The sequence below is a fragment of the Aspergillus novofumigatus genome (assembly GCF_002847465.1).
Source record: "Aspergillus novofumigatus IBT 16806 chromosome Unknown P174scaffold_3, whole genome shotgun sequence".
Classification (NCBI taxonomy): domain Eukaryota; kingdom Fungi; phylum Ascomycota; class Eurotiomycetes; order Eurotiales; family Aspergillaceae; genus Aspergillus; species Aspergillus novofumigatus.
Window position 1 is genome coordinate 1,395,135 of NW_020194276.1, and position 17,354 is coordinate 1,412,488.

A 17,354-nucleotide genomic window follows, 5' to 3' on the forward strand; every position below is an offset into this window, starting at 1 on the left:
GAAAACACAATGAGCGAGACACCGATGAGAGATGCATTGCACCGAAGCAGCCAGTAGATGAGAGAAAAGAGGTTCATGAAAGACGATAAAGTGATACTAAAGTGATCGCAAGCCCCAGGCGCCTCGCCAGTTCGATAAAAAGCATTGTGATGCCAATGTAATAGACGATGAGCGTGACTTAAGTAGAGTCGAATGCATTGAAGAAGCAAGAATGACTGGAGGCTGAATCATTCTTTGCTCTAACGACGTCTCTTGGTAGGAGGGCCGTTGTCATCGGCTGCAGTTTCGGCTGATCCTCGCTTGCGGCCGCGCGTTTGGTTGTTTGGCGGCAAACCAGGGTTCAGTCCCATGCTTCTCGAAACGACGGGATTCGGGCCAACCATTGAAGTGGGAGTCAAAGTCGGCGGATAATAAATTGGCATTTGAGGGGGCAGTTGAGGCGGCGGCGGCATCTCGCCACTCATGCTTGCTGCCCACAGGTAAGGATCCATTGAAAAAGTGTGAGAATTCGAAGTGCCAGGAGTCGGACCAGCGGTTACACTGAAATCAAGAGATATGCCGTGCTGGTCATATTCGGAGTGTGATCCATAGGCATGACCAGCGGCGTTCAGCGCCTGATCCATGGAGAACATGTCCACTGTGCTGTTCATGCTTGGGTGAAGCCCACTGGTGTTTGTAGGAGGTAATTGTCCGGTATTGATCGTGTGTTGGATTTGGCCGGTATTGGACACGCCGGGGTTAATATTGTTGTATCCGGTATTGGTCACACCTTGGTACTGTCCTGTATAGGCCATGCCTGGGACGTGTCTGTTATTGTTCATGCCTTGGTTGTGTCCGGCATTGCTCATAACTCGGTTGTACCCGGTATTGTTCTGGCCTTGCATGGAATAACCTTGCGAGTACTGTCCGTTGTGCACGTGGCTTGACTGCCCGTTCTGCGCGTAGCTTGACTGCCCGTTCTGCACGTAGCTTGACTGTCCGTTGTGGCCGTAGTTTGACTGCCCGCGTGCCGCCGAAGCATGCGAGGGACCACGCTGACCTGAAGTGTCCTGATCCTGGATAGCGACAGTTTCCTGATGGACAGCGACAGTTTCCTGAGAGTCGTTTCCGGCCTTCTCGGCGTCCTCGACTTCATGGGCTTCGTCAGCAGAATCTCCGCCGACTGGCGGCTCTGCCTCAGCCTCCGCCTCAGCCTTTCCCTTCGCCTTGCCCTTCGCCTTTCCCGTCGCCTTTTTCTTCCCATCCGCCTCTGTCTTCGCCGCTGCCTCGACGGCCCTTCCGGTCTTTATTTGCCCTCCCTTGTTTTCGTTGACAATAATGTTCGCGCGGCAGCGGACCAGACACTCCAGCGGGGTGTCCACGAATTCGCGGATGTATTTGCCATGGTAGTCTAACATCCGCTTACAGGTGGACTTGTTCACATGAAAGATCCGGACAATGGCCGCAGCCCTGTCCGGGAAGGAAAGGAGCGCCCCGGTTCTGGCGGGATCCTTGACCTTCGTCTTCTCTCCTTCATCCTCTTCGTCGTCCTCCTCCTCCTCCTTCTCCTCTTTCCCCTTGCGCCCTTTATTGCCCCCTTCTTCTCCTCCTTGGGAGGTGGCAACGGCATTGTGCGATGATACTCTATAATGAGCTCCTACTCTAGTATCAGTAAAGTGTCGAAAGACATGTTGCCACAGAGACTTACCAACACGTTCCAGCAAGCGGCCTCGATTTCCAGGGGTTTTCTTCGCATAGTGTTCTTCCACACAACTGTGGTTTTGTCTTTGTCATCGACGCCGTCAAGGTTCATCATTGCCCGTAAAAAAGAGTTCACAATCCGGATCTTCTGCGCCTGCGAGACTACCAAATGCGGGTCGCGACCAGGTCCTTTGGGAGGATCGATCGCAGTCATCGCCTCTTCCAAGGATGCGAAACTGGTCTGTACTCCAGTGGTTTGTATTTCCGGTCTGCTCCACTCGGGGTTCATAAGATCATGAGAGGTCGGTAATCCGGGTATTGTATCGATTGGCGGAAATTGTTTGTCCACAACTGTCAGTTTCTTACGTCTGTCAGCAGCTGAATCAGACGAGGCTTGCTCCGAGAAGGCCTGAGGTGCCTCGCTGCTATGATAATCATTGGAAGCGGCCGCGAAGACCACGGATGCATGTGGGCTTTGAGGTGCCTTGCCTTGGGCAGGTCTCTCAGAGTTAACTGGTCGGGGTTGAATTTGCTGTTGCTCATTTGAGATATCCCGCGCAGGATGATCTTGGCTTTGATCAACATGATTGGGAGCCGCAGCGGAGCTCAAAGATCGATGTTGCGATTGCTGCACGGTTGGGGCCGGTGTGCCTGGTTGTTCGTAGGAGGATTGAGAACAGCCGAACCATTCGAGTCTTGTTGGGACTGGTCTTGAATGGAAGCAGGAACGCCCTGGCTGTTAGAGGGATACGCCAGCTGTGCCTCCTGGCTGTCAGCAGGGGTTCCGTATGTCTTTTCGGCATTGTGAGCCGGATGAGAGGTCATGTTGGCAGACTCCGAATTGGAAACATTGTTCTGAATCGATGCGGTAAGTGCAGGGTCAATAAGGTCCTCAATATTTGCGAATGGAGGAGTGCTGTCACCCGAATTCTTTTGGGACGAGGACTGTGCTTCGGAACTTTCCTCTTTCTCTCCGGATAAGTCTGAATGAATTGGCTCGCTCCTAGCATTGTCGATAAAGGTCATTAGAAGTCCACCGTGGTGGGAAGGATTGACGAGAAAGAGGCATACCAGCTTTGGCCTTGATTGCCATTTCTTCTTCTACCTCCGTCCGATTGTTTGGCAAAGGTAGGAGTAGTTTTCTTTGCAGGTTCTTCGACAACTTGAACGTAGGCTTGAGCGACGGGAGTGCGAGCATCGAGACTTTCGGACGTGTGGCTTTCGATCATCTCCATGTCGTGATGAGCATCATATGTGCCACCAGTGCAAGCAGGGTCTGTGTCCTTGCGGGTTTCGACATTGGAACTGCCAACGCCGACGGACTCAACTGAGACATCGTGGTGCTGAGCAGAGGGGTTGCCATAACTGGGCATGTCATTCTTCTGTTCGTGGTCTTGAGCATTGAAGCCGCCAACGCCATGATGCGCAGTTCCTTCTTCAATGTGTTGGACTCTGGGTGTGTTGTTGTGATGCTGGACAGGGGATACCTCAAGAACAGAATTGATACTAGGAGGAATGGGAGACAATGTGGTATTTCCCCAGAAAGCAGCGTCGAGTTGACCCTTGTTGCGAGTCTCAACTGCCCTTTCGAAGATTCCAGCGTACTGGGCCTCGTCGCCGTGGTCATCAGCTTGACGTTGGATGTTTCCATAGCCACGGGTATTGTAAGTCGGGATGAGGTTGCGGCGTTCGAACAAGACATTTGCTCCTGGCTCATGAGAACTTCTGTATGTTTTATCGAATGTCTCCCAGTCAAAGCTGTCAGGGACATGAGTGGGCACTTTTTCAAATGATATGTCATCTGGATCGAAGAAAGCATTGTCAAAGTGGGATCCTTGCTCCTGCTCACCCTGCAGGGCAGTTTCAGCGTGCTGATGAGAGACCAGCCTAGTTTGATCGGCGTTAGGGGATATTAAGTATAGACGACTGGCCAAAGACTTACGCGAGACCTTCCATAGCCGTGGGAGAGCCTGGCAGAGAGAGCATAGTACTCTGCATCTCGGTATGATGACCCATAGCCTCAGGAGGAGCACCAGCAAACTGAGGCGACATCCTCGCGATGATTCACTTGACAGTCGCAACAACACTCAGAAGCTCGCTTGAAATTGCAAGATAGACAGTTTTTGAAGCTGTATGAGTGCAAGATAATGATTGGAAGACACTAAGTAAGGATAGAAGGATACGATTGGCAGGTTTGAGGGAGTATGAGAGAAGAGAGATGGTTGGTAGAGTGGAAGAGAGATGTGTAGAAGTGAAAGTTGTATTTGACGACATGAGACTCGAAGGTAGAGGGAGGGAGGTTGGGGCCAGCAAGCATGAGGTGAATAACAGAGCATCGAAAACCTGAAAGTAGACGGGAGATACCGTTAACAAAGCGGAATATGCCATGTCCTTGGAGCCTGCAAACATAGTAGGGTGGGCGGTGTTCCAAAAATGGAAATAATGAGGGCAAGTTTGCAAGTTTGCAAGTTTGCTACTCGAAGATGCCCCAGTTCAATGGGTCACAATAGGTCTTCGAGGCATCTCGAAGCAAAGCCATGCACACCACGCCGGGAGACAATTAAATTCCATGGTGGTATTGGCAACGAAGTGTTGATGGCGGCCTAATTGTGCGTCTGATTGAGGCTCTGGAGACAATAGGTCATTGAGGTGCTGCGTTGCGCAACAACGCTATTGTTGAGACGCTCGTGCTCTGAGCAGAGGATTGCGCTCATTGAGGACCCGACCAGAAGCAGTGTACAATAGCTGGTGAGCCCCCATCAAATTCAGGCGCAATGACAGCCTCTCAACCGGGCTATTGAGCTATTTAGCAACCTTGAGTTCCTCTATCATTTTGCAAGCAGATCCACGTACCAGTCCCATATTACTGCACCCTCTTACTCGGCTGACGAACACAACCAGGCTCAAAGTTTGACCTTGAACTCGTCTCATTCCTTGAAACCATCACTGAGGCGAAATAATTCAACTGAGAGCGGTATCTAGGAATGGCATCGACCAAACTTTCAGGCTATTATCGACCTTCTTCGTAGGATGAACCGTCTCGTCCACAGCACTTATATCACGCGAGGAACGCCTCTGACCAGAAGTTGTTGCTGCAATAGTTTCCATGGGATGCAAAACAGTACTGCTCACGGCGTCTGTATATTGTAAGCTCCTTGAACTCCCAATTAATTCGTGATCATTGCTTACCATCATGGACCTTCCATTCCCAGTCACATTTTTGCGGTCCGACAGTGTGTGTAGGATTTCGCCATACCCTCATATAACCATCAGTTCCTCCAGCCCAGATCTCATGGGACTCGCCCTGTGCGACAGGTACAACATCGATCTTCATGCGTTGGTTTGTGACAGCCCTTCGACCTTCTAGCCAGCCAAGAAGCTGCCCAGTGACTCTGATGTCGAATATTAAGACCCCGTCGCTTTTCCGTTCAGCAATATACAAATATCTTCCGCAGGGACTCCAAAGCAGTTGCGTGACCCCCGCGCCGCCAATGTGGCGATGAGCGTCCGTCTTTGTAATGCTAAAGGTCCCGAGAGACTCTCCAGTCCCATTGGCCCCATACAGACCTATCTGCCTCGAAAATGTACCCGCAGCCAGGATACCATCTCCCACGGGATTGATGGCCATAGCCGAGATGATACCCTTCATCCCGACTCCTCCACCTACCATTTGCTTACGCTTACTGGGTATTGTAGGCATCCATGCGACGGGGCCCTCACTCCCTGGACGGGATACGTCGAAAAGACATATCAGGCTATCGGATCCAGTGAGGAAGTGCGTACCGCCCAGGGCTTGCGGATACACCATCGAGTGAGGCGTAATGAATGCCTCTGTCGTCGGATGTATGAGCGAGTAAGTTGCCACAGTGGTGGGCACAAGCGCAGACGCGAGTCTAATTGGGTGATCACGGACTGATGAGAGGAACAGAGTGGTAGATGGATCCCGAAGATTGAAGAACGGATAGATGGCAGTGGCGTACGTTGGCTCTGCTGAAGGCAGAACAGAGTAAGGGTCCAGCCGATGCGGTGACGATGTCCCTTCCAGCAAATCCGGAGGCCTATTTCTGCTCGTTAGGCCAGAAACGTCTTAAACCTTTCAACATGACCTACAGAATATAGGTTCTGATATGATGATCCGCAAAATCAGTCAAAAGTGTGGTTCCATCCGGAGACCTATGCAAGTGACTGTTAGCCAAGGTTTCATTAATCGTGCATCCAGTCAGGTCAGTTCCAAAAACTTACCATTCCGCGCCTTTCACGTAATTAAGAGGTGGATCTATTCTACTGCTCTCTTCTGCCGACACAAATGAGAAATCCCGACTTTGTTTGCGAGATGACTGGACATTGACTCGGATATCCTGTGCATCGTCCACTTGAGTTGAAGCCACGCATATTGGGCCTTGAACCAAAGAGTCCTTCTCAACCATCTTGCACAGGAAACTTTCAATGTCCACTATATTGAGAGGAGCAGGTGTGCGATATAGACTATGATGCCTCAAAATCGGAAGACTGTTCGGAACCATGCAAAAACAAAGGAGAGTTGTAGAGACTTGTCCTCCACACTTTTCATCGCATCACTTCTAAGAACTGTGGTGACAGCGAGGGAACTATTCACCTTCCTGCAATCACACTGCGCTTTATATAGTGAACTAGACGGAAGTGGATGGACGTCTCGGCGGCAAGAGCAAGTGACAAACAGCCGAGCATCCCAGTGATGAGTACAACGGGCAATCAATGAAGCCAACTGGCGAGTCTCCTTAAGCTACAGAATATTCGGTTCGAGTTGAGACAGATCCATATATGTCAGTGTTGTGACACTGAGTTAGATAGACGTAACTCGAGTGGCATTGCGGCCGATTCGTGAGGATTCCCGTATGCGATTTTATATGTTCTGCAGACGCCGGGTCCGATGTCCTATCTACCCTAGAGAGCTACACAGGCTTACAGCGGCGGCAGAAGTTAGAACGTCGGCCCCGGTGTATCTTTCCCCATTTAATATTAAGATCAATTTCCCACTAGTCCACTCCGGGAGTTAGGGTGTACCTTACCTAGCTTCCTTACCTTGGTAACGCTGATATCTGCAACAGCGCTGCACTTGCACTGATCTGCCCAAACATTTTTGCGCCTCCTGCCTCTACGCTACCTCGACCCTACCTCGACATCCATATAGCCGAAAGAAAGAGCAATAGGGGAGGTGCGACTTGATTTTATCTAATTCCATCCTTTGCTCCCTGGTCTAAGAAGACGCTCCTTTTATCATGTTTTCCGCAAAACCTTCAACCGGCCTGTCCATAAACACCAATTCCGCCAATTCACTTTTGTAAGTGCGCCTGTGTCCAGAGCTCGGTCTGGAGCTTCAGCTCTAAGATCTGAGCTACAAATTCATGGATCGCGCGATTCAACTAAGCTAACGACTATTTACCTCACGTAGTGGCGGATCTAATGCTCAGACTACATCGTCTACGGCTACACCAGGGACAACGAATACGTCGGGGGGGTTGTTTGGAGGCGCCAATGCGCAGTCAAAGCCAGCGGGCGGCCTTTTTGGAAACCTTGGTGGTGGGAACACACAACAATCTTCAACTACTGGGTCAAGTCTGTTCTCCGGCTTAGGTGGACAACAGCAGAATACTAATACCGCTGCTGCTGGCGGCGGCCTGTTTGGAGGCTCTACACAGGCCAGCTCGCAACCTGCAACTGGTGGGCTCTTTTCGGGGACTGCAGGCGCGGGCACTACGACGGCTCAAGGTGGAGGTACTGGTGGAGGGTTGTTTGGGTCCACGACACAGGCTCAGTCAAAACCGCTATTTGGCGGTCTGGGGGCTTCTACAACAACTGGGGTGGCCTCTTGTGAGTGATCCGCGTTGAGCCTTCTTTCGTTTCATCGACTAATCAGTGAGAAACTAAAGTGGTGGCGGCAACCAGACCAACACACAACCACAGCAACAAGCACAGAAGCCCACGCTATCTCTCTTTGGGAATCAAAATGCCGCGCCCCAACTGTCGACACAACAAACAGCCACAAGCGGAACAGTGGTTCCCGGAGTCAAGGTAGATCTCAGTAACCTCTTACCGACGACAAAGTACGAGAGTTGCGCCGATGAAATCAGATCGGAGTTGGAGAAATTCGACAACTACGTCCTCCTTCAGATCAAGCTGTGTAACGAGGTCTCCAACATGCTTCCTACAATCGCGGGCCAGGCCGAGACGATTCCAAATGATGTGGATTTCGTTCAAGGCAAACTGGAAACCATTGAGCACGCGCTGGAGAACGACGCTCGCGATATTGATCAACTGCGCAGCCTAGTGTCTCGCGATGCAGCCGAGGCACAAGTGGCGTTCCGTGCCATCGATACATTAAAATTACCCCTGCAATATCAATCTGCGGGAGGCGCAGGGTGGTGGTCAGCCCAGGATCAAAAGGGGTCCGACCGCCAGGCGTTGCGATCCACACGCAAGAATACTCTCGCTCTTCCGGACGACGTCGAGACTGACCCCTCGTCTGCCACTTCCATCAACGGTGTGCCAGTAAACCTGGTCGACTATTTCTCTCAGCGCTCTGACGAGATGGGCACGGTTCTTGAACGATATACCGGCAATTTGAAGGAGATTGAAGACCATCTTCATGGTATCGAGCTTTCACTAAACCGCCAGATTCAAGAATTTGTGGCTTCACGAAGTCGAGATGGAGCGGCCGCTGGAACCCAGAAATCGAAGCTCAATGATCTTGCAGCGGTGCTTGGAGATGTGGAGAACGGTATACTTGGCGTTGCTAGTAGGCTCGGTGCGGTCACGGAACAGGTGCAGGAAGTGGTACTGGGTCCGCCGTCGGGAGATGGTAGGCTTAATTAATGATAAACCTCGAGCGGCATGCATAGTATGGTGAGACGCACAGCATCTTGGGTCATTTCAGGACCAATTTTTGCGCCGTACAACTCGATCACCTATAATTTTATCGCTACTTAGAAGAAGTCGTGTATTTCAGCATGAGTATTAGGGCCAGGCGTTGCAAATGAGTGATGACAGAATTGTTCTCTTTTCGATCACGCATTGATATTTACTATGCTTGTTTGCCTGGTCAACAATATCTTCCTTCTTCTATGGTGCTTTTTACGACTCAGCCCAGGACGTACAAAGTAGAGAGAGATCATCGTCGGAGTAAATCAGAACCTCCGCTGTGCAGAGCATCAAAAACACAAATGCGAGGCCAGCCAGCCAATCCCCGGTGGTGGCCATGATTATAAGGCACCCATGGGTGCTGATTTGCCTCCACACAAACGCAAGAGAATGGCGGAGTTGCGTGATCGCACGTCAGAGATGCAGCTTACAGCCACTCCCGGACGCCGGCTCCAACTTTGTTTCAACTGCATACTTGTTATACATTCGAAGCGGGTTGTTTGCCGTGTACTTGCCTATTCATTGGTATTGTTCACGGGTCGTGGATATGATGATTCAGATGTTCTCCGTACAGAGACAAAATAACAACTGCTGGATCACTGGGGGGCGCTCGGAAGGGTGGCAGGCGGCCTAGTGATTACCGAATGAGTCAGATCTGACGGCTTCTTCGCGCCATCGAGCGTTAATTAAATGATGTGACGTGATGTCTGACCATGATGTAGATGCGACTTGATCAAATCCACTTTCTTGGCTCTCAGTCTCGTTTCTGGATATTCTAGTTGGGTGATTGTCCCCAGAAATGGCGCCATTTTCGCCAAACCCGACTCATGAATGATGCGTAATACTGGCACGCAATCCTTCGGAGTACCTGTCAGGTGCTGGTATATGTAAATGCAGCTGGAAGACGGCAATATTCAGGTTCTTGGTCTATCAAGTCTTTGTTCTACCCTTAATCCTTCTTCTCCAGTACTTAATCTATCATATACCAGCCGCCTTCTAGCCCTAATTGCTACAAGCCTACGATATACCACAAGCACAAGATAAACTGAAGAGTACACTATGGCTCCATTGCTGGAGGAACCAGCGGCTGCTCCTTACCTTGGTCACTTTACTGTTCCCAAGAAAGAGACTGCAGTGCACAACAAATTCTGGTACGAGCCAGGGCGCACAACAGTCAAGAGACATGACGATTACCCTTACGAGGATCTTCTGCCCTCGTTTCCTGATGTTCGGTGGGAAGCTATAGGGGAGGTCCCATACGAAGATAAAGGGCTTCGCGGAGACCCAAAATTCCGTCACTTGCTCCAAGATGCAACTGACGTCTTTGACTACACACCGAGAATTGGAACGGAAATACATGGGGTCAATCTGGCCAGACTCAATGATGCCCAGAGGGATGACCTTGCCCGCCTGATCGCCTTCCGTGGCGTGGTATTTTTCCGCAATCAGAAGGATTTCGATATTGAAGCTCAACGGGAGTTGGGGAAATATTTCGGGACCCTGCATAAAGTGAGTCTTGACTCCCTCAGATCGCCGTGAGGTCGTGACAGATGTCTAACCGTGATGTAGCATGCCACTACTGCTGTACCAAGGAAGAAGGGGTTGGAAGACGTGCATGTTGTCTATACTGGGGACAACTCCTCTGACCAGCGAGCACTGTTTTCCCCTAGCTTCCTATGGCATTCCGATGTAACGTACGAGGTTCAACCACCATCGTACACATCATTGAAGGTCTTGACGGGTCCTCCTCGAGGCGGCGGTGGCGACACACTCTGGTCGTCTCAATATGCGGCATACGACGCTCTTTCATCGCACATGCAGAACTACCTGAAGGGCTTGACTGCTCTCCATACAGCCAACATGCAGGCATCAGACTCACGAGCTCTTGGTCGAACTGTTCGTCGAGAGCCGATCACCACAGAGCACCCTTTGATTCGCACAAATCCAGTCACTGGCTGGAACAGTCTCTTCTTTAATCCTGGTTTCGTAACCAAGATTGTGGGAATCCCCAAAACAGAGAGTGACGCCATCATAAGGTACCTCACCGAGGTTGTTGCCACCACGCAAGAGGCGCACGCTCGTTTCCAATGGGGTGAGAACGATGTGGCTCTGTGGGACAATCGAACAACAGTGAGTGACACACAGATATTCTCCATCATGATCCTTCTGACGTTTCTGTAGAATCACTCCGCTTCTTATGGCTTCTCTCCCCACCGTCGTCATGCTGTCCGAGTCGCCTGCCACGCTGAACGCCCCTACTTCGACCCCGAGGGCAAATCCCAGGAGGAGGAATATAATGCGTATTATAACCTACCGGCTGTGAACAAGGATGGCTCGCGTCAATCCAACTATAACGATTGATCTTGGGGGCTGGTCCCTTCTTCTTATCCTTGGCGGCTGTGAGTCGAGAGAACTTATTGCACATACCCTTCTCGATGAGGGTGAGCAAACATAATGAATGATTTATGATAGATACGAAATAATAGTTGCTTCTGGAATATATCTGTGAAGCGAGTGATCAAATGGATGCATGTTTCTCATGTAGGAAACTTTTTATGACATTGTCATAATGCTACAACACTGAATAAATATATATTTAACAAGATGCTAGAGACGCTTCATTGCTGTTCAGCTCTATTACTTGTACAGTACGAATAGTCAGGACATGGGTTTACATATGTGTCTGAGCTGAAGAATGACAACGCCTATCCCAGTAGAAGACTGCTAGTCTCGTCATCCACAACCCACTCCACTGAATCATTCTCGATGTCAGCCAAACACGACCCATTTGTTCTCGAATACGCCCGATTCCACGGAATCGCTCTTGACTATACCGCAATCAATCCCAGCCAGCAATTTGATCACTCCCTCAAACTGCCACCAGATGATCCTCCCGTGCCCGAAGACAAGTTGACATCGCTCGATAAATACCTCCTCACCGCACAAGAATCTGTCGAGAAAGCCATCCTCGGAGAGAAGCTCAATGTGAGGAAAGAGGATATTCGGTTTCTCTCAGCAGTCATTCGTGACGTGAGTACCCACGAATTTGAACTCAACCTGGAAGATCATTTGGCGGCCTTTCATCGTCTCAACAAGCTCAAGCTGGAATCTCCCATCTTCAGTCTAGATTATGAGACGCACTCGACACTTCCTCAAAGGCCGGTGCTCGACAATCCTGAGGGATTGGACCTGCCTCCTCTCGAAGAAGCTCCGGAGTATCAATCTGAGTCTTTGGTGAAGAAGGCAGATGAGCTTAATGAAGGGATCAGTAATGAGAAGCTCAACTGCAACAAGAAGGCTTTTATGCTCATACAAGATGCAATGAAGCTTGGAAATGTGTCTTCGAATCATCTGGATGATATACTGGCATATGCCATCCGACCAGTGAGTGTCTTGAAGAGCGTTGAGCAGCAGCACACTAATTTGATTCTCATCTCCTACAGATAAACTCTGTCAGTTCGGAATCTCCTGCTCTTGCCCCTTTGGGCGTGGACAATCTATCCTTCAAATGTTCCTCGCCTGAGCAGGAGCTTCAGATGCTACCCAGCCCTGCTTCGACGGAGATCCTAGAAACGTTGAAGCCACAAAGCCATCCGTCAAAAGATACTGATCTCAGCCACAGTCCTGAGGTCCTCGATTGCGTACGCCGGATTTCTATGGGAGGTGCCGATGGCATGACGCAGATAGATCACCACCTATCTGCAGCTGAAGGACGGCAAACCTGGGAAAACGCAACGACGGTAGGCCACGAGGAGCCTTGCGAATTTACCAAGTTCGCAGGCGAAAGGCCAGGTGGCGAAGGAAACTCGCAAGGCATACAACTCCAGACGGACATAAATATACCGGGGCTTAGCAACCATGATAGCCCCTCCCAGGATGAAGAACCAGCTTCACATTCCGCCCAATCAGCAGAACCTGAGGTGTTGAAAGAAGAACCTGAGTGGCTGGCGACTGAAGCTCCAGCCGGAGAGGTTAGGGCAGTGCTTCTACCGTCTGGACCTCCATCAATTTCACCGTCCGCAACATGCTATTCTTCTTCGCATACAAATGACGCAGCATGTGAAGCGTCCCTTCAACATTCTAACAATGATTCGGAAGAGTCAGACGCTCATTATTCAGCTCAAGTGTTACATTCCTCCAGCACTCAGGGACAGGCCAACAAGAAATCACTCAGCAACGTATCTGTTGAAGCAGGCATCGTATCAACGGATCAGATAGTTCCAACACCAGCAGTTCCTGATTCCCAGCTTATCACAAAACAGGGTCAATCCCCCAGTACGTCCCAGCAAAGGAATATGCGCGCTTTTATGGTCAGCGATAGTGGTTCGACTGCGACGAATCGGACTCGGCTTCTGACGAATACTTCTCTCACCGTGACCAACCAACCTTTACAGCAGAGGAAAAGGAAACGCCAGCTTAGCAACGAGCGTTTCGTCAAAGCCTCACAGTCTGAGCAGCAGCAACAGAAGCAGCCGGCGGTACCGTCATTTACAACTCTTGGTTCCTTGACCGCGTTTATGGAGACAAGAGGCCGAAACGAGATGCGGCATACGGTGACCCAAAGCCCATACTTCCCAGGGAAAAAGTCAATCGATGACGCTTCCAAGCGACAAAGTGATGCAGTGAGCACCGAGAAGCCCCGAAGCTGCCTAAAAGAGCCGGACAAAAGCGACAACATCCCGGACATAATGCAGACAGGCACAGCACTTCCTCGCTCTCAGCAGCAGACAGGAGAACGGCCAATCCTGTTCTTATCAACCGCCCTTCTGAAGAGTCATCTTCGGCTCGTACGCTGTCTTGAAGGAATGGCAGGCCAGCCAGCAATCGTATATAGAGACTATAATCGCGACAATCCAGGTACTGACCCTATGGGCAAGCATACGACCTCTCGCATGAACAACAATCCCAGTCTTCAAATCGAAGCAGATATCGTAATTTCGCCGAGTACTGGTATCGTACTGACAACATCGCAGGCGACAACGCAACTATATCTGCCCGGCCACAGGTCCACTCACCCTGAGACGAACATCGAATGCATCAACTCGCCACTCAGAGAACGCATCTTCCTTCTCGCTCCTCGATATGAACGAATCTACCTGTTCATATGCCATAGTGCACCTTTTCCCAAGAAGTCGCAAGGCAAACAATCGGGCCCAACAGCTGACAAGCGAGTCTTAACATCCATCGCTTCGTTGACTGCTTTCTGCAACTCGATGTCCGCCTATGCAACAATCAGCCCATTGCTAGTACCTTCCTGCCCCGAAACCGTGGCGGGCTGGGTCCTTTCGCTTGCGAGCAAGCACATTGCTCGACTTCCTGGGAATCCTACGCGGATTCTGCCCAGCACAGGCTTCACACCGATCAACTCGCCTCAGAAAACTCGATTGAACGCGGAAATGATGATGAGAACAACCGTCTGGGAGCTCTTCTTGCGCCAGGCTGGATTGAACCCGTACGCTGCGCAAGCGATTTTGGCATTTCTCAGACGAGCAGACGAAGAAGAGCGGACTTATATAGGCTACACATCCCCTAAGGCTGCCAGTTCTAGCTCTGTGGAGGACGGGGGTGGACAAGATCTCGCTAGGTTTATCGAGATGGAGCCAGATCGAAGAAGGGAGGTCTTCGGTGAGCTCATAGGTGACAGGATGATGGGGCGCATCAACCATATTCTAGACAAAGACTGGCAGTGCGACTGGGCCCTTAACTTTGACGCTGATGTGGAACTATGAATTCACCTCTGTAGTTAAGCTGGCCCTAAGAATAAGACGGTATTGCTATGGCAGAGAACAGATCCCAGCCTTTGTGGATCATCAGTGGAAGGAATCTAGAGTCAACATACTGGACATCGGCTTGAGAGGAGATTTATCGTGTCTGATATTACTCTTTTCATCACCCCGGAGTCGGCGTGACTCATGACGATTGCTAGATTTAGAAGTACATCCATAGTAGTATGCTGGAGAAGACAAGGTCGTTTCACGCTTTATAACAACAAATGCGCAGACAAAATCAGCCCAAAAAGAGACAGCATTTGGCTGTGTCATTTTTTAGACCTTGATGGTGAGAGATTTGGAATTACAGTGTTCTCGAGGTGTTGTGGGAGCTCATGATTTTTGCACGGTATAATACACGGCCGCCGACTTGGGCGTTCTCAGCCCGAGATCGAAAGGGGGAGAAAGACAGAAAACAAAGGGGATTCGTTCTTTTATTCGTTGATCTTGGCGAGGATCCTATCGCAGAGATCAGTACAATGTCATCGAGGAGCGGACATCGTTATGCTGCAAGGGAACGTACTCAGAATCCCGGAAGAGGTGGTACTCCTCTTCGCCGACCTTGACGGGGCTACCACCGAACTGTATCGCAAGACCCGTCAGCCACTTCATCGAAAGAGAAAATCCAATGTCTGCTGCGCATCGGATCCGTGCGGATATAAAAAGCATCCAGAACGACCAGTACGTACCTGAGGAATGAGAACCTTGTCACCAGCGGTAACGCTCATGGGGAGTCTCTGGCCGTTACGGTCAACGGCACCGGGGCCAACGGCAAGGACCTTGGCCTCGTTCTGCTCCTTGACGCTGCTCTCGGGGAGGAAGATACCGGAGGCAGTCTTGGGCTCGGGCTTGATGCGCTGGACGAGGACACGGTCCAGGAGGGGAGCGAGGTTCTTGATGTTGCGGAGGACAGACTGATCGAGAGAAGAGATCACAGTTAGCGACATGTACCAATCAATGAGTCAGACAAAAACAAGATCAAGACATAGTTGATAGCAGCAATTGTCATGACGAAGGTAGTCCTGAGGTCCCGGGCTAGGTGGAAATACGTACCATTTTGTATGAAGGTGTGAGGAGAAGAGTGCGAGACTCGTAGACTGAGTTTAATTGAGCAGGAATGAAGAAATGTAACAAGTGCGAGGCGTGGAGAGTACGAAAGAGAAGAAGATGTTCGGACAGCTCGTCTGGGGGAAGAAGATCTGGACTCTCCGGGCCGCGAGAAATTTCCAGAATGCCAAGACCGGAGAGCTTCCATCAACACTGCCGAGGGTATCAAGTCGAATGCTTTTACTTTTTCCCTCCTTTGCACGATATACAATGAAATGGACTTATTTTCTCTGCTTTGAGAAAGTGGGCTGATTGATCTAGTCTGGATTTGCAATGTTGAGTGTACAATGGATGTCTCAATGCCAGTTTGCAGCTGAGTCGCCTGCGACAGCTCCTTTTCCCCGAATTTCTTGTTGCGGACAGCTTAAGCTCATGATCTTAAAGATCATGCTCACTGGTATGGTTAACACAGACTGTATACAAGTGAACGCCGCCAGATCCGACCCATTATTCCGAGTGCTACTGACCCCGCAAATCGAACATTACAACATGGTAATAGAAGACATATATCCTTAGCTCTACCATCTTCTTCCTCGTCCTCGGCCGCCAAAACCACCCCTCTGATCGTAACCTCCAAATCCCATATGAGCCTGGCCACCACCTTGTCCTCCAAATCCCGATCCTTGCGACTGGCCGCCGAACCCAGGCTGGCCTTGCTGCTGCCCGGCGCCAGCACCACCTTGGCTTCCCATCATCGCCTGTGCATGTTGCATGAAGGACATGGGATCCATAGATGACGGATCCATGCCTTGCGACATCATACTTGCCAGCATGCCCTGCATCATATCAGGGGACATATCTGGCATTCCTGGCATACCGGGCATAGCTGGCGGCGCGCTGCCAGGAGGCGCAGCAGGACCCGGAGCTCCTGGCATTGGCGGAAGACCCATGGTCAAGAAATTCTGCATATCATCCAATTGCTTCTTCTGGTCTTGGACTTCTTTCCGTAGCTCTTGTTGTTTCAGAACGTAGCTTGCCCAGGTGAATTCATCAAATCCGTAGTTGAAATAGTCGGAGATATCCGAACCAGGTCGTCTCCATGGTTTATCGTCCTCGGTTGGAAAGTCCGAGTCCATATCTGTTGACAGGATCGGCTTGCCCGTAGAAGGGTGAACAGGGTTCGCATTGACATCGATCGTCGACGCGTGCACGGGCGGGTATGCGGATCCAGGCTTCTGAGGTGCGGTTGGTCTTGCGCTGGGTGGCGCCGGAGTGGCAGCTTCGAGTTTAGGCGTTACTGTAGGTGTGACTGATTTTGTCGATATATCCGCTGATGAAGGTCTTTGGGGCTCTGCTCGTAGGTTGGCATGGCGAGGATGTGGTCTGTCTCGACGTTAGATCAAATACTCTTCAGCTGAGTTAGTGGAGGAATCCACAACTTACACTTCCGGAGGCGGCGCATCTGGAGGAGCTTCTGTGATGATATTGAAGTCATCCTGAGAACAAAATTAGTCGATGCGAGAGATTGAACCGCGTGTTATGAGCAAACCTCATCCTCTTCCACCTCTATTTCCTCCTCCTCCTGCTCCTCCCCTTCATTCGATTCTTGAGACTTTTCGTTCGATTGGTTTTGGGGAGCATCCTGAGCTTGGTTTACGGGTACTGCATCGGCAGGGTCGTAGAAATCGTCATCGTCATCTTCCATCATCATCTTGAACAGAAACAGGCAAATTCGTGATTGAGAGAAGTGTAGAATGACGAAAGTCTCGGCCAGTTTACTGCGGAGATCCAACGGCAGGCCGGGTTTGGCATGTTTGCTCTTCAGCTTCTAGATCAGTTCTATATGGCACCAACTACCTCTCTACTCAGTCATTGATACTTCAAGTTGCATTCTGATAATGACAATTCAATCATATATGTCTTCGACGACATTGGATTCTTACGTCTTTGACTGAAATTCGA

At 50.4% G+C, this 17,354-nt stretch overlaps 7 protein-coding genes across 7 annotated transcripts; 3 read left to right on the top strand and 4 right to left on the bottom strand.

Moving 5' to 3' along the window:
* Positions 1-239: 239 nt before the first annotated feature.
* Positions 240-3,793, bottom strand: P174DRAFT_449721 (uncharacterized protein; the record flags this gene model as incomplete). The annotated part of the gene is made up of 5 exons (XM_024828872.1): positions 3,623-3,793; positions 2,752-3,567; positions 2,367-2,683; positions 1,692-2,331; positions 240-1,623 (listed from the first exon to the last, which is right to left on the bottom strand). The coding sequence occupies exons 1-5, from the start codon at positions 3,730-3,732 to the stop codon at positions 240-242; spliced, it is 3,267 nt and encodes a 1,088-aa protein (XP_024683862.1). The 5' UTR covers positions 3,733-3,793.
* Positions 3,794-4,858: 1,065 nt separating this feature from the next.
* Positions 4,859-6,107, bottom strand: P174DRAFT_386590 (uncharacterized protein; the record flags this gene model as incomplete). The annotated part of the gene is made up of 2 exons (XM_024823313.1): positions 4,859-5,738; positions 5,923-6,107. The coding sequence occupies 2 exons, from the start codon at positions 6,105-6,107 to the stop codon at positions 4,859-4,861; spliced, it is 1,065 nt and encodes a 354-aa protein (XP_024683863.1).
* A 650-nt stretch (positions 6,108-6,757) lies between these two features.
* P174DRAFT_439890 (uncharacterized protein) lies at positions 6,758-8,699 on the top strand. Its single transcript, XM_024826922.1, has 3 exons — positions 6,758-7,000; positions 7,112-7,534; positions 7,590-8,699. Exons 1-3 carry the CDS (start codon positions 6,939-6,941, stop codon positions 8,530-8,532), a joined length of 1,428 nt encoding a protein of 475 aa, XP_024683864.1. The 5' UTR covers positions 6,758-6,938; the 3' UTR covers positions 8,533-8,699.
* Positions 8,700-9,636: 937 nt separating this feature from the next.
* P174DRAFT_367744 (TauD/TfdA dioxygenase family protein) lies at positions 9,637-10,938 on the top strand (the record flags this gene model as incomplete). The annotated part of the gene is made up of 3 exons (XM_024822193.1): positions 9,637-10,086; positions 10,147-10,707; positions 10,759-10,938. The coding sequence occupies 3 exons, from the start codon at positions 9,637-9,639 to the stop codon at positions 10,936-10,938; spliced, it is 1,191 nt and encodes a 396-aa protein (XP_024683865.1).
* Positions 10,939-11,343: 405 nt separating this feature from the next.
* P174DRAFT_368623 (uncharacterized protein) lies at positions 11,344-14,306 on the top strand (the record flags this gene model as incomplete). The annotated part of the gene is made up of 2 exons (XM_024822233.1): positions 11,344-11,961; positions 12,021-14,306. 2 exons carry the CDS (start codon positions 11,344-11,346, stop codon positions 14,304-14,306), a joined length of 2,904 nt encoding a protein of 967 aa, XP_024683866.1.
* A 17-nt stretch (positions 14,307-14,323) lies between these two features.
* P174DRAFT_403895 (GroES family chaperonin) lies at positions 14,324-15,487 on the bottom strand. The gene is made up of 3 exons (XM_024824003.1): positions 15,035-15,487; positions 14,869-14,927; positions 14,324-14,804 (listed from the first exon to the last, which is right to left on the bottom strand). Exons 1-3 carry the CDS (start codon positions 15,290-15,292, stop codon positions 14,780-14,782), a joined length of 342 nt encoding a protein of 113 aa, XP_024683867.1. The 5' UTR covers positions 15,293-15,487; the 3' UTR covers positions 14,324-14,779.
* A 249-nt stretch (positions 15,488-15,736) lies between these two features.
* fip1 (cleavage polyadenylation factor subunit FIP1) lies at positions 15,737-17,156 on the bottom strand. Its single transcript, XM_024823314.1, has 3 exons — positions 16,942-17,156; positions 16,836-16,888; positions 15,737-16,775 (listed from the first exon to the last, which is right to left on the bottom strand). The coding sequence occupies exons 1-3, from the start codon at positions 17,101-17,103 to the stop codon at positions 15,971-15,973; spliced, it is 1,020 nt and encodes a 339-aa protein (XP_024683868.1). The 5' UTR covers positions 17,104-17,156; the 3' UTR covers positions 15,737-15,970.
* Between the last annotated feature and the right edge of the window lie 198 nt (positions 17,157-17,354).

What these genes read in the sequence shown, in the direction of transcription:
- P174DRAFT_439890 (XM_024826922.1), top strand. Translation starts at nt 6,939, where the DNA reads ATGTTTTCCGCAAAACCTTCAACCGGCCTGTCCATAAACACCAATTCC. An exon ending in AATTCCGCCAATTCACTTTT is followed by an intron (nt 7,001 to 7,111) that starts GTAAGTGCGCCT and finishes TACCTCACGTAG; the next exon opens with TGGCGGATCTAATGCTCAGA. An exon ending in ACTGGGGTGGCCTCTTGTGA is followed by an intron (nt 7,535 to 7,589) that starts GTGATCCGCGTT and finishes GAGAAACTAAAG; the next exon opens with TGGTGGCGGCAACCAGACCA.
- P174DRAFT_403895 (XM_024824003.1), bottom strand. Translation starts at nt 15,292, where the DNA reads ATGTCGCTAACTGTGATCTCTTCTCTCGATCAGTCTGTCCTCCGCAAC. An exon ending in ACAAGGTTCTCATTCCTCAG is followed by an intron (nt 14,928 to 15,034) that starts GTACGTACTGGT and finishes CTTGCGATACAG; the next exon opens with TTCGGTGGTAGCCCCGTCAA. An exon ending in CACCTCTTCCGGGATTCTGA is followed by an intron (nt 14,805 to 14,868) that starts GTACGTTCCCTT and finishes TCTCTGCGATAG; the next exon opens with GATCCTCGCCAAGATCAACG.
- fip1 (XM_024823314.1), bottom strand. Translation starts at nt 17,103, where the DNA reads ATGATGATGGAAGATGACGATGACGATTTCTACGACCCTGCCGATGCA. An exon ending in TAGAGGTGGAAGAGGATGAG is followed by an intron (nt 16,889 to 16,941) that starts GTTTGCTCATAA and finishes TTTTGTTCTCAG; the next exon opens with GATGACTTCAATATCATCAC. An exon ending in GATGCGCCGCCTCCGGAAGT is followed by an intron (nt 16,776 to 16,835) that starts GTAAGTTGTGGA and finishes ACGTCGAGACAG; the next exon opens with ACCACATCCTCGCCATGCCA.